Raw genomic sequence first — 15,078 nt, 5'->3', positions numbered from 1 at the left:
GCTGTGGCAGCGCTCAGATGTCAAGACACATCTTAAAGCACTTACTGTCTCAAGGCCTCAGCACAACAATACCTCTGCTGCTGATCTAAAGGTGCTGGAGAGCAATCGAGAGGAAGATTCAATTAACGAGGGTAAAAGAAAATCCAGCAGCATTTTAACTTTTGTTACTATTGTTAGCAAAGGAAATATTTCACATTATAGAGGTGCGCAGCAGCAGGATGGAGGTGTACAAACACCTGGAATCTGATCAAATAATTTTGTTAACATTCAGGTTTTATCAAGTCTTATTAATAGCGTTTTATTAATCATGTTGTTATTACATCTAAGCTCGGTACCGCATCATGTGATTGTTACTTTGTGCTCTTGAAAGCAATAATGCATTATTTTGACATTGTGGACTACCTTAGACCAAAGCACTGGCTTAGTAGTAGTAGTGATGATGATGATGATGATGATAATAATAATACATAATAATAATAATAATAATAATAATAATAATGTGTTTTTTTCTGTGAAATTTTTGTCTAATAATTTCCATTTTTATCTGTTTTCATCAATTGCTTGTCCATTGCAGGGTTGCAGCAGTCCAGAGTTTATCCCAGAAACATGGTATGAAGTGGAGTAAACCCTGGGTGGGATACCACACACCACGGGCAAGTTAGTTGCTAATTCAGCTGAACTGCGGTATGAAACCAGAGCACCTGGAGGAGACCCGGACGAACACGGGGAGAACTCCACGCAGGCTGAGCCAGATTCGGACCCGTGTTCGAATGCAGAGAAAGCAACTTATAGCGTTAATATACCTACAGTTATTTACCCATTTATATAGCTGGGTAATTTTTACTAGAGCAACTGTAGGACTGTACCTTGCTCAAGGGTAACTACAGCCAGAGGTGAGATTCAAACCTGTAACCTTTCAGGCCAAAGGCAGCAGCTCGAACCACTGCGCTACCAGATGTAATAACAGCCTATCAGCAATAACTGTACAGGTCTGTAGATACCGTGTCTCCATAATTCCAAACTTGCACTAGTTACTCAGCGCTACTCTCCATACAATAAGTAGGTTATGGCATAACAAATCCATTGACGCAGGAGGATACGTCGGATTATATGCGTCTTTGAACTTGTTTCAGGCTGAAGCGGATGCTTCTCGTCTGCACTAGTGGCTTTGCGCAAATCAACCAAAACTGTTCTTCTCCACAAGAAAGTGTCCTGTCACTGGATCAGAGGGAACAAAGAAAGAAAAGAACACTGGGTGACTCATACAACTTTTATGATACAAATATGAACATTAATTAAATGTAAAACAAGCGAAACATGGTTCTAAATTTAATTTAGCGTCACGCGCTTTTATGCACGGAGTCGAAAGAGGGACGGTCTCGTACGTCGATGTAAATAACTTGACGAGATCAATAATGCATATTGAAGCGCTGCGGACCCCCCTCCTTTGTCAGCTGTATCGTTTTTCTCCATATGAGTTTTTATCAGTGGCAAATGCTCCAGCTCATTGACGTTTGAGGACATCTATTTACACGGCGCTCTCTGAAGGCCCCAGACAACATCTCAGTGGGGTTGAGCTCTGGACTTTGACTTGGCCCTCTCCGAACCGCCATCCTCCTCTTCTCCAGCAGCTCAGTCGTTCGTTTACTGTGAGTCCCGGATCTTTGCCCCGAACCACTTTCGCACCACACCTAGTCGTCGGACACACGATCTCACATGTTATGTGTGTAGAGACAAGTATCGACGACGCTCCTTGGGGAGGCGGTAGTGCAGCGGCTGGAGTTGCTACCTTTGGATCCACAGGTTCGAGTCTCACTGACTACTCTAGTACCCTCGAGCGTGGTACTTAACCGCGGTCTGCTGCAGTTGCCCAGCTGATGTGTAAAGCATAAGTCATTTAACCCTGTAAATGAAAATGATGAGCTAAACGAATAAATGCGAGATGAGACCACATCACTCCACATTAACTCATTGTAACACTGTGAACTCGGGTATTACTGATGCTATTTGAGATCACAGGCCGTACAGTATAAAATGTGGAGGCTGTTACGCACAAGGGGTGTTTCTATGCTGTGCCCACAGTGAGTGGTACTTCACCTCTTTCCATCTTTAGGCGCATTTTGTTGCTTCGCTTTTCTTCGCTGCGTGTCACTGTTTGATGTCAGCCGTGTATTTTTAGCACAAAAACCGGACTCCAGTCGGGGAGCGCTGTTGCATTCTCCGTACGGACGCGCGCCGCGCCGCGCCGCGCCGCCTCGCCTCGGACTCAACGGCGCCCCCTGTCGGGCAAAGAGGGCAGCTTCGACCAAAACCTGTCCGTCTCGGGGAGATCTCGCCAGTGCCGACCGGGCGTCCGGAAAATGCGCGTGGAAGGAGCCGTCGCGAGCCAGGCGTGCAGCGCGTGATCCCGCAACCCGAGGCACCGGAGTCCGCGCGCCGTCTCTTCTCCTCGCGCTCTTGCCTTTCTGGGAACTATGGAACGCTGAGGTCGCTGTGCTCGCGCCGGTACCCCCGAGATTCGGACCGAGCCCCCCCTTTCCCCCCCCCGCACCCCCCTCCTCCGGTCGCGCGTAGCACCCCCTCCCCTCCGCTCCTCCGTCGTCGCGCGGAGCAGAATGCACCCCGGTTTCTGATCGCCCCCCCCCCTCGTTCCCCCCCGTTTTTTCCACGATGATTTCCGAGCATCACAACCATGTCGTGACCACCGTGGAGAGCGTCCCCGCCGAGGCCGTCACGGAGTCGCCCACGCTGCTGCAGAGGATCAGGAAGGTCTTTAACAGGTAAGGCACGAGGAATTGGGGGGGGTCCCTGTGTGGAACAGGTGGCGAATCGCGGCCGGGGTCCCCGTGCACGGGAGCGCTGCGCTCGTGGACGGCCACCTGGGCGCACACCCGCGCGCACCCGTCCGACGATCGGCGTGGAAACAACCCCGCTTGGACACGAGTTTGAAATGCCGTGCACGTTTGTCAAAGCGTCACCCACAGTCCGCGGCGAGATCGCAGGCGGGAGTGCGCGCGAGACGGGGATTTTTTGGGGGGGGGGGGTTCGTTTACGCGCGGTCGCATATTCTTGGTGGCTTGCTGCAGTTTCACATATTGACTTCTTTTCTACATCTGTCATGTGTGTGATGTTGTCATTGCAACCCGAAGGCGCTGCTCTCAGCTGTCATAGCGCGCGCTCTCCATCCGGCAGAGACCCCCAGCAGCCCGAGCTCTCCTTCCTTCTTCTGTCTAATCGAATAAATAATGATAGAGGCTGTTGGGGGTTCTTTGAATTTAAAAAAAAAAATGTGAGGAAAGTGGCCAGATGTGTCCTCTGAGATCCTCCGAAACCTGGTGGAAAGATGGACGCGAACAGGACACCGTGCTCCTTGTCACTCCTTAGTTGTCCAGGAACTCATCTGAAACACACCTTTCCAGATCGCACTTGTCCCCGCAGTACTGAGGCACAAGTTCGATGAATTGTAGAATTGGGGAATTGGGGAGTTTGGACGGGAAAAGCAGCCGTGCTGCCGGAAGCAAGGACTGGACCCATCGGTACCCTCCCTTTGAGCACTAGGACTCTGATGTCCACTCGGTGAAATGTTGTGGTAGGTAAGCAACACATGGTGTGTCCTTCCCTGGTGATCATCTCAGGCTGGCTGTCTGGGTCGGGGGGGGGACTGACGACACCCTGGAGGGCTGCGCCGATCTGGGTTCGAACCGGTCCATCAAGTCCGGTCCGTTTGTTCACCTGAGCAGAAGCTGCGAACGAGCTCCTGCGCCCAACTGTCCAAACTCTGTGTGTTTTGCAGTGATTGTGTGGCATGTTATTTAAACCAGCTCCGAGTTCAGCGAGAGCCGGGCGCCTGGTAGCGCCGTCCGAACCCACGGAGGCAACCTGCAGACAAATGCGGACGAAAGCAGTTTCAAACTAACGAGACGGCGGAACCAGGGGCTCGGGGCCCTCGCACATCGGCACCGCGCTGGAGTCGCACACTGATGAACAATCAGCCCCCATTCAGGCAGACTGTAAAACGTGGTGGTGTGAGAGGTGGGAAAGTTCGCTCCTGCTTGGTATTGCTGGAGGTGTGTGTGGGTTGGACGGAGGTATCGAGTCTTTTCTGCCCTCTGACTGTACGTATCCGACTACATACTAATGGTCGGTTGTGGTCGGGGGCGGGCGGGGAGGGACCCGATGCGATTGTCTGCTGTGGAATGTGGGCATGTGAGGATGGGGCCGGCAGAGGCGAGTTGGAACTCTGGGGTCGAGGCAGTGGGTGACAGCTGGTGGTCCTGCATCAGGACACTTCCCGCTCCCTGCCATCTGCCAGCTCCATTTGTCCCACGGGAGACCCCTTTATCCCCCAGACAATAGCCCGCGAGGTGAAAGCGCTGCCGGGCCAGATCGGGTTGCCTGCCGGGAAGGTCTTACGGTGGAGGAAGGAAGGGGATCCCTCCTCCTCTTTGTGAGAGGGAGAGTAGGGCCGGGGGGGGGGGAGATTGGGGGTGGGTGTTGGACCATGAAGGGCTGCTGTTGTCCGCGGCGCCGTTGCTAGGCGCTGCCCCCAGGGGCTTGCGTGATGGTGCCCTGCCGCCCGGGGTGGGCCACAGCGCCGCCCCGCCGGTCCAAAGAATGTGACAGAGGCCGGAAAAAACGCAGCTCCGCACGGGGCCTTGGCGTTGCACAAGTCCTCGAGAACAAACCCCAGATTCACCATCAAAAATGAGCGCGGGATCACGAGCCACAATTCCTAGATTTATAGGGTTCGTTCATTTGTCACCGACTTGGGGGGGGGAGCAGGGCTAAGAACGGATGTGTTTCGCAGTGGCGCTGACATTTCAGCCCAGCTGTTGCCGAGGCCCCGTAATAGCCCTGGATTATCGTCCCGGGACCTCCGTATTGTCTTATTTGACCCTCATTTGAAGGCAGCTGGTGACGGAGGGGCTCGGCAGGAGGCCGGTGCGTTGACCGCGCCCCTGATGTTTTCCACAGCACCTTCTGGGGTCGCCGCTGTGCAGTTCCTTCTACCCTACAGATGGAGCTTCTCCTTTCTCAAAAAGAGCCGGGCTGTGACTTCCGCCGCTCACCGGGACGAAACGCCGGGCGGTCAGTCTTCATCGGACAGTGCTCATCGCAGTAGGGGAAACAAAAGAACAGGCGGCACAAGTAGGCGTTTCTGCGTGCGAAAACCACACACACCGGGAGAGTTGAGAAGAATGCGTGAGATGTGCTGAAGGAAGGAGAAAAATTGTTCTCAACGTATTGCAAGGCAACGATCCAATAACAGGGTGGTGATTTTGTTGCATCCCAGAAGGAAGTTCAGACAATCATATTTTCTCAAGTGGTGGACAAACATTTTTTTTTTAAAAACAATAGTGCTGTACATCAGCCAGCGCGCTCCAGTAGTGATATGTTCACATCTACTGAGCAACAAAACATCCCATGATGCCCCCTTCCTCTCTCTTGGTTGTGATAGTTCAGAGGGCAGCTAGTAGTGTAGTGGTTAGAACTGCTGCCTTTGGATCCAAAGGTCATAGGTTTAATCCCACCTCCAGATGTTGTACCCTTGAGCAAGGTACTTACCCTCAATTGCTTTAGTAAAATTACCCAGCTGTATAAATGGGTAAACAATTCTAAGTTGCTTTGGAGGAAAGCATCAGCTCAATGAATAAATGTAAACACAATGAATGAATGGAGTGCAGTGGTTAGAGCCTTCACTGTGTGAGCAGAAGGTTCTGGGATCAAGTCCCCTCCTCTGCTGAATGGTACTTAGTCAAAGTGGTTTGAACTTGCTGTGAAAATTACCCAGCTGTAGAACCTGGTAAGAAGCTTGGTGTACAATACAAACATGACCTTAGAAATTGCCTTGAGCCCGGATGTTGACTAAACAAATAGTGTTTAAGTGTGGGTTTGCAGCTCCTTTCCTTCAGCGACAGTCAAGGTTGTTGGGTCTTCGTAATGTACGTCAGCATGTTTAAGCCTGAAGGGGCCTTTGGGCTGCAGGAACGGCATTTGCAAACCAGTTTTTTTTTTTTTTCTTTTTTTTTTTCAGTTTCCCCCTAAGGGAAAACTTAACGAACAAAATCAATGGATGTGATTGTCCCAGAGGGTGAATACGGGTTCAATAATTAGCTCCGGTCCAGGGTTCTGCCCACATTTACATGTGTTCCCAGTGAGCTGCAGACCTGCAGGAACAGCTATATGAAAATGAGTTTGCGGAAGTGGTGTTTGAGTGACGCCCCCCCAGATGAAGGGCAGCATGGGGAAACCCTTCAGCCTGGTCACCTTTAGAAAAGTGCTTAGCCATTATGCTAATGCTGTTAGCGCAGGGTGCAGCGCGGGGCTAATCCACTCCTCGTCAAAGAGACGTTCAAAATGTCAAGAGGTCCACACTGCGATTAAGAACATGTGCATTAGGAAAAATATTTGTCAGAGCCAAACTGAGAAAAGGTTTTTTTTTTTTTTTTTCCTTGGGTTGGACATTGACCGGATTGACGGTCCTTTCGATGTCGTTCGGTCCGACGGCTTTAAACTCGACTTTCGCTTCCGATGCCATCGCCGAATTGTCTCGGCGCAATTCCTCTGAGTGAGGCTCTGAAAAATGAACGGGATGAGGGTCAGCCATAATCAGTTTAATGGATTGTTGGTGTCCTGTGAGATCCTCAAGCCTTTGTTCATCTTCTTAAGGGACATTTCCGTCCCCTGCCTTCGGGTGCCTTAAAACGGGCGGTAACAGGACAGCTGCGGTGTTCGGCGGGAAGCCGAGGACCCTTTCTTTCCTCCGAAAGTCTTTTGTCTTAATTTCTGGCCACGTGGCCAATCCCCCCCAGCACCTACTACCCCCGCCTCCATACATCACATCTATGACTCAGTTCTTCCCGCGGGACAATCAAAAGGACCATTTCTGCAATTACTACTCATGTAGTTATGATCAATAGCAGGTGATTTTTGGCGAACGGTCACTGTCTCGATTCTGGTTTCACGCTGATAAATGTCCCTTTTCAAAATGGCTCATGCTCTCTTTGTCCCGCTTGAAACCAGCCCCGTCAGAAGGTTTTCTGCCTATTTTGTGCTTGTTAAAATAAACCAGTGTGCTCCTCCACTGCTCCTAAATGCAGGTGAGATGAACCCCACACATGGGCGTTAATCTGAAAGACTCAAGGCTCAAATGTAGAGTTGAGTCCTTGTTGAAAAAGAAGCGCTCGCCGGCCTCTGGTAGCAGGTATATTGAAAATCTTGGAGCGGGGAAAGTGGTTTTTATTAAGCGCTGCACTTCGGCCTCCTTCGGCAATCTGGACAGAGCTGTGGTAGAAGAAGGAGAACCTCAGAGATACCCTTTCACACATGGACCTCCTATGAGTCGCCTGTCACGTTGCAGCCTGGATCCCGATTGGAGGTAAGAGCAGAGGCAAGATACCCGATGACTTCTTTCGTCAAAGGCCCACGCATTCGATTTGTACGTGAAGTTCCTCGTTTGATGAAAGTCTTCCTTTGGATAGATCTGATTGCTCCCTTAATGAGGAGAGCCCGTTGAGGACTCTTCTGCTTCTCCTGCTCCTCCCGTTCCAGCTGGTGAGCTATGATTGAATTCTCGGCTGGGAGGACTCCTGATGCCAGGCAACGGGGGAAATAATGCCTGGAATGTGGGCAGTCCATTGAAGATGGGGGGGTTTGGTGAAGGGGGGAGGACCCCTGCATTGTGCTGGCACATCCAAGCTATTCACACGCCGGCAGTTTGTGGTGTCCCACGGCACAACTTTCCTCTGGTTTCCCTGCATCGCTGCGGCCGCACCGGCCGCAGGTTGGGGCCCCGAGGGCCCCGTGAGGGAAACTGGCAATGCATACGTCCCACACAAGGGTTTTACTTAGTGTCCCGCACACAGGATGCTGTAGTTCTGCCCGCTTAACAGAAGTATTGACTGACTCTGTGAACAGAGCATCACCACTGAGTATCGGTGTCAGTCCATTACCATAGAATGAATGCGGTGCTGAATCTTCTCTCCTTCCGTTGGCTCTTGAGGGGTGTTTAACCCGGTGTGTCATTCCTCGGAGGATTTATTCTTTATTTTTTGCCATATGCAGATATTTGTGCTATGACACATACATTGCATTTACATTCATTCATTTAGCAGATGCTTTTCTCCAAAGCAGTGATTGTTTACTAGTGTTTCGCTGAAGCCTTTGTCCGAAGTGGCTTACGGGGCTAGAGACACAGCGCTAAACTCCCTACAATCATTTACAATTTTAAATGCAGAAAAATGTAACACAGGCACACGTGCACACATTCAAATGCACACACTGTGGGCAATTTAGAGGCACCTGAAACACATCGCAGATCACAAAGCAATACAGACATTTTCTGGTTTCTCTTTGCTGTTTTTTTCGTTTTGAATCAAAATTCTTCTTACCGAGACCTTTTTTAAACATCTCTCTCATCGCGACTGACTGACTCATGTCGAAATGCATAATCAGGCAAAGCAGTTCCGACTCCTTGTCTGCACGGCCACCCCGAATTGCCCACCCGCAGATTCCCGTGTGCCGCGTGAAACCCGGCTAATGATCACGGTGGGACGTTTCCTAAAATCATTAAAAAAGGAGTTTGTGTTGTGCATGCGCGACGCTGCATCGTGCCACCATCCCCAGCACCGTACGACTACAGTCCTCGCCCAGACAGAGATTTATGCAAATCGCGCGCAGGTTCGTCAGCTGTCCATTGATGTATACGCACCATATTTAATACTGCGCTTCTTCATCTGACGGGCGACTGTGGGAATCTGGATGCGATCTTATTTTTGGCACACCAGTTTAACGTGGTTAAAGTGTCTCAAGCACACCCAGCTCACAGTCTCACCTTTCTCTAGGGTAAAAGAACAGGGTGTCACCTCCAGCAGGGACTGAATTCTATCCTTTTCATTAACACTCGGGGTCCTTACCCTAAACTGAGTATTTAAGAATTGTTTAGGAATAGAGCCTACTATACACACTTTGGGTAGGGGCGCATTCCTGAATGTGTTACAATGAACATTGCCCTTACGCTTATTTGTTTAACTGACACCTTTTCCAGGGTGACTTAAAATCCCCGTTTGTGCACTAAGCTACTTATAGCGACTTACGCATTTGTACGGTTGGGTAATTTTGACCGTTTGTTCAGTGCAAGCACGTTGCTCAACGGCACTAAAGCAGGAGCAGATACTCGAACCTGAGTTTTTTTTGCTACAAGGCGATGGCTCTGTCCACCCTGGTACCTGCTGCACAACTCGGTCGTCAGTGAGTGTGATTTTCTGACTCTTCTACGCGATGCTGTCAGCAGTAACGCTAGTGATCTCTGACTGAAACCCCAGGGTCACGCTGTGTCATCGGTGATGTCTTGGAGGAAATCAGGATATTAGACGGCTGCCACTGCCGGCAGTTTGAGCCACAGAGTCCTCCCTGAAGAATCTGCTGTCAGGTGCAGGACCAGTCCCCGGATCGCGACGAGGGAGTTTTACCCCGAGGCCTTACGGTTTCCAGGTTAATTAAAACGAAAGCCGAACTTCTCTGCACTGGGGTTTGACGCTGGGGTCTCGGTTCAGACGTTACCCTCTGTTGACTATCTGTCTCTCCAGTTAAGGTTATACAGGCCGTCAAGTCATCGTCGACTCCTGCCAAACATATATGGAGTTCTTCTAGAATGTTCTCTCTGCTTGTGTCCGCAGGATGGAAAGAGACGCATCTACTTTCGCTGGGGTTGAGTCCACCTGTCTTCTTCTTCTTCTTCCTCCTACTTTTCCAAGCATTATCGTTTTTTGAAGAGAATTCAATCTTCTCGTTCTTAAAGTAGGAGAACCTCGGTCTCATCCTTTGGGAGTTCTGGTTCGATTTGGTCCGAAATCCATTTGTTCGTCCATTGCCTGGTGTGCAGCCGTGAGGGGATCTACTGGTGTTGCACAGCATCATATGTGAGAAGTAAGACCTGATCTGTTTAATTATATGGAGACACTTCACTGACAATGGAACCTGGAAAAGGTGTTCCTTTTACCCAGGTGACCCCACAGGGAGGGAAATAAGCAGGGTCAGTAGTCATCGATGACTTCATGATGACAGAGAGGGCGTTTCGCCAATGAGAGGCCGTGCGACATTGACGGCCCTTTGCTGTGCCGCATGGGGAGAGCGCGCTAGCTGGAGGAACCAAGGGCTGTTTCACAGGGAGGGAGGGCAATCATAGAAAAAGAGCAGGAAAGGAGCAGTGAAAGGAGAGAAAGAAAGAGCCAGCAGGTAACAGGGCAGTTTTGGGGTGGGAGATCACAAGTTTACCTCATCCTCTTCTTCATCTTCCTTCATTTGTTCAACCTGCAGGCTACGTTGGGGTCAGAAAGGATGCCGGGAAGCGAGGAGCGAACTGCCGTACGCGCAGTCATGCTGCGGGAGGGTGCAGTCGAGCCCGGTGTGGGAAGCGTGGTGCCGTACCTCGTTCCCACAGGGAGAGGTCCTTTCTATAGATCGGGAAGAGGATGCGCGTGTCTGGGGGTTGGCGGAAGGCCAGGGTTCGACCCCGGTTGCGGGGAGGATGAACGCTCCGGCTCGGCGGCGGGGGGAGCGGGGCGCTGCGATTAGCACACAGTCAAGGCTTTGATGGTTGAAAGGGAGCGCTGTTTCCTGGGCTCTGCTCTGGGGCCTAATGGGAACGGACAAGCCTTCCGGTACTCCACACCCACAGGGTCTCCGTCGGTCAGGCCTTCCCGCCCTCCAGTTGGTTCGGGTTCATTAGTGCACCCTGGGACGAGTTAGCGTGGCGCAAGCGGCGTTTCCTCTCCGTCGCCGTGACGCGATCGGCCCTGCCACTCTTTATTAATGCCCTTTTAGATAGTTTTAATGGACTTCAAATCTTTTTAATATATTTCCCCATCTCCGAGCGTCTCGGAGCGGGAAACAGATTAACATCGACTTGATTGAGCGCGCGCCACGCGATTCGCCGGTTCGAGCTATAAATCCGCGCTGCCCAACAACCGGGAGCACGGAAGTCTGTCCTGCGCCGATCCGTCACGCCGGGCGCCGAGCATCGTGGGAGTCTGTCGCCCGTCTCCGAGCGCCCGTTGTGGGTTACGGAGCAGGACGAGCGCCGATCTAGCTACCGAGCCGTGGTTCCAGGACGTCGCCGACTCCGTTTGGCTCGGGCGGATGGGAGGCGGTTATTCCACCTCCCCTGCTGTGAATAGGGATCCGTGTGCGAAGGACAGGGTAAGAACCCCTAACTACCCACCATTTGTCACCCCCCCATTCACCGTCACCCCCCGGGCTTTAAACGGCGGTGTTATTCGCAGATGATTAGCTCTCTCTTACCCCGGTGGCCCCGGCCGAGAGCCTTCCCGCACCCCTCCGCTGCTAACGAGGTCAGGCCTTAATGAAGTGGGCCAGGGTTCTGAAGCGCCCGCCGTGGACCCGTGCCGTTCCCAGGGAAGCCGTGCCGAAATAGCTCCTGCAGGGAGAGAGGGAGAGAAGAGAGGCAGAGAGGGACCGCATTATCACCGCTGGCCTGCTTCGTGCTGCCCTCCATCTCAATAAGGACTTGTTCCATTAAGGTTTCCCCACACAAAGTTAATGAATGGCTGCGTTTGTGAGGCTGCGATTTGCAGCCCTGCCCCCCAACACCCCTATTCCTCAACCAAAAATACCAGCCCTCTGCTCTCGGGGGGTCGTGAATGCCGCAGGGAACAAAGAGAGATTCTGTGTCCGACGGGGTGAGATCACACACAGGATACTCTGCGGCAGCCCAAGGTCGCCGTCATCGATGCGAGGGTCAGCTGGACACCGAAGGTCTCTGGGTGTGTCCGCACACCAGATTGCGGGAGATGGACAACGGACCAAGCGGGCAGGTTGGTGCCATCAGTCACCTACAGGAGCGCTCCGGCATCTTCGCCTGAATCTGTTCAGATTGCCCCCGAAATCAGGCTTTTGCCACCAGATTTGATGTCATCCCTCTAATGCTGTGATTCACGGATTTACTGCAAGCGAATCGCTCGGTCAGAAGAACATATAAAAATATTTGCGAAAACGGAGACACTGAAACACGATGAAAACTGATCTGTGATGTCAGAAGCTGAGAGAACCTGGAAGAGTCACACCACGACACATCGCATAATAAAAACGATCCTGGAACACCTCCCCCGAAGGCATTATGTACTACAGATCAGGGCTTGAATGCTTATTTATCCCAGCATGAGCAGCTAAATGTCATCCTTTGTATTATAAACAGCTCTCTGTTTATGCGGCTTGTGCGGTACGGCCGAATCATACCGAGTTTTTATTCGCTTCAGTTTATTTTTATGTTGTGAAGCTGGTGAATTAAGCAAAAACGTTGCAAGGAGATGTGAAACAAGTGGAATTAGCTATAGAACAACAGAAGGAAATGCAAGCAGCGGGTCTACGCTGGATGTCATCTATAGTCCCACTAATGGGTGGTTTAAAATTGAAAAATCCAAGACTGACGGTTCTTGGTGTTGGTCCCGATGTGATGAAACAAACTCCCACTGTCCTTCAGAACTGCTGAGTCCCTCTGTAGGCTCTCGACACAATTGGATTTTTTTGCATCCATTTCTTTCCTGATCTCCTGACATACATAAATTAGCCACCACATTAAAATACCATCTGCTATGATTATCTTGGTATTTTATATCTGAATGTCACTTCCATGAGCAGCTACTTAAGTGATGTGGACCACTAAAATGTGGTGTCAGACAGACAAATTATACTTTGATATTTGTGTCTCTGTTGTAGAGTTCTTGATTTGTTGCTGAGTGCACGTTTATTTACTCTAACTTTTATGTTGCTTTAGACAAAAGCAGGAATGAATGTAAATGTATGCACCCCTACCTGTCAGCGATCTTCTTAGTACCCCATTTATGGGCTCCCCTACAAGCTATAAACCCGAAGGCTGGTGGTTCTGAAGACCTTGATGCAAAAATGAGAAAGGGCAATTCCATACCTTGGGTATGTTGTTTGACTGGGCTCTTGAGTTGCATCGAAGATCTTCATTCTTTCCCTCTATGATGGACAAGTCATTGCGATGCTCTAATTACCCAGAAGTTTCTGAAAAAAATCGTTGCGCATCATTTTCTTTTTATGAGCTCCGGAAACTATCCGTACCACTCCATGAAAAAGGAGCGATCATAAAACATAGGAAATGCGCAAAGTACGTTTGATATTCGCGATTTGCCGCGAAAGGGAGTTTATAGGGGAAACACAGGCATCCATTAGGAACGCTATCTGAAATCTCCCAAATGGGCCACTCCGAACACCAGTGAGGTCACGTTCTTTGAAATATTAATGAGAAAGACAATGACACACATTGCTCTCATTTTTAGTGGCTTTCACAAAGGGCATATGAGGACAAGCTAGCTTTTTGCTTGCACACCACGAGTGTGCGGTGCTGACTTCCCCGGAATCAGCGTGGACCATATGGTAATTATAGTCCATTAGTTCATTCTCTGCTTTATGGAAGATAATGCTGTAAAAGCAAAATCAGGAGCATCTGAACTGGAGGGCAGCGGTACCAGGTCGTGGATTCACCGTACAGCTACTAAACCAGGAGGGAAGCTGGTCGGTTCTTTCTGGTACTAATGATGCAGTATGTTGGTTATTCCTCACAGACACGCATTGTGTGAAACCGCTTGTCCCAAGCGGGGTCGCGGCGAGCCGGAGCCTAAACCGTCAACGCAGGGCGTAAGGCTGGAGAGGGAGGAGACACACCCAGGATGGGACGCCAGTCCGTTGCAAGGCACCCCAAGCGGGACTTGATCCCCAGACACACCAGAGAGCGGGACCTGGCCAAATCCACTGCGCCACTGTGCCCCCCCCCCCCCCCCCGGCCATTCCTGATAGAGGCAAAAGGGGAGTGATGTTACTAGTGTGGAGATCCAGGAATCAGGTGGAGCAGGGGGTGGTCACGATCAGCCATCGACCCATCTCTCTTCAGTGATGGTTCCACCAAAGAAAGAGAAACTTGATCCGGGGGCCTCCAGAATGGATAAGAGGTAGGCGTGAGCTCGGTGTGAGATGGTGTGAGCCAGCGGGGGACGTGCATCAGAATGTGTCTTGACCTTCTCAAGGTCTCAAGTTCCTGCGATGTCCAGAGCTCCTTGTTGCACAGCTTGGGAAATGCTCCAAGCACCATTGACACTCTCCAGGTCATGAAACCCTTGGCAGGACCTGACTGCACTGTGGAGGTGCCGGACATGGCAGATGCAGAGATGAGACCCCATTCCTCTCCGGCCAAGGTCCGGGTTACCAAGATCCAGTCGGTGCAACCATGCGGCTCAGAGGAGATCCAGCTGGAAGAGGCGCAGATGTTTGCCGCTTGTCCTCTGAGTGTATGAGTTGCGTCGTCGTCGATGGCGACAGACTCTTTTGCAGGCAGACAGATTAAAGCCCCTCGCTTATTGTTTCTTTTTTTGGGGCGTGCTGCTATTATTGTGACAGCCGTGCTGAGTTGATGTCTCTATCCCAGCAGCAGTGCGTACGGCACACGAGTCTGAAGATGAAAATGACAAATGGCATCCTGACAGATATTTTGTGCCCCCGGAGAAAAGGCCATCATTTTAGTATGTAGATGGTGTTACTGAACCTCTCAAAACTGCTCCGCGGGGCAACAAAATCAGGTACCCTCCGGGGTGTAATCATGGGGAAGTGTCAGCGGGTTGCTCAAAATAATTGCTTGCTCGCTCATTATCGATAACTTCTTATCCTAAGGCAGGGTCACGGTCATATGGAGCCTATTCTGGAAGTATAGGGGGTAAGGCTAGGCAAGGTCTACCCCCAATGCGACACCGTTCACACACACACACACACACACACACACACACACACACACACACACACACACACACAGACAGTCTGAACCACTTGTCCCATACTGGGTCGCAGGAAGCCGGAGCCTAACCCAGCAACACAGGGTAGAAGGCTGGAGGGGACACACCCAGGACAGGACGCCAGTCCATTGCAAGGCACCCCAAGCGGGACTCGAACCCCAGACCCACCAGAGAGCAGGACCCGGTCAAACCCCCCCCCCCCCCCCCATTCACTTGCAAGGTATTCACACACACATACACACATTCAAGCACC

The 15,078-nt window shown here is 51.1% G+C and overlaps 1 protein-coding gene across 1 annotated transcript in view; it reads left to right on the top strand.

Moving 5' to 3' along the window:
- The first annotated feature begins 2,654 nt into the window (after positions 1–2,654).
- The window catches only part of slc35f1 (solute carrier family 35 member F1), a 70,722-nt gene continuing 58,298 nt past the window's right edge, over positions 2,655–15,078 (top strand). Inside the window, exon 1 of the mRNA XM_018742450.2 lies at positions 2,655–2,780. Coding sequence (XP_018597966.1) covers positions 2,671–2,780 — 110 coding nt within the window. The 5' untranslated portion in view covers positions 2,655–2,670. The remainder of the gene's footprint in view (positions 2,781–15,078) is intronic.

The sequence above is a fragment of the Scleropages formosus genome, chromosome 1 (genome assembly GCF_900964775.1).
Source record: "Scleropages formosus chromosome 1, fSclFor1.1, whole genome shotgun sequence".
Classification (NCBI taxonomy): Eukaryota; Metazoa; Chordata; class Actinopteri; order Osteoglossiformes; family Osteoglossidae; genus Scleropages; species Scleropages formosus.
Note: the sequence above shows the minus strand (reverse complement) of the source record. Positions and strands in the feature narration are given on the sequence as shown.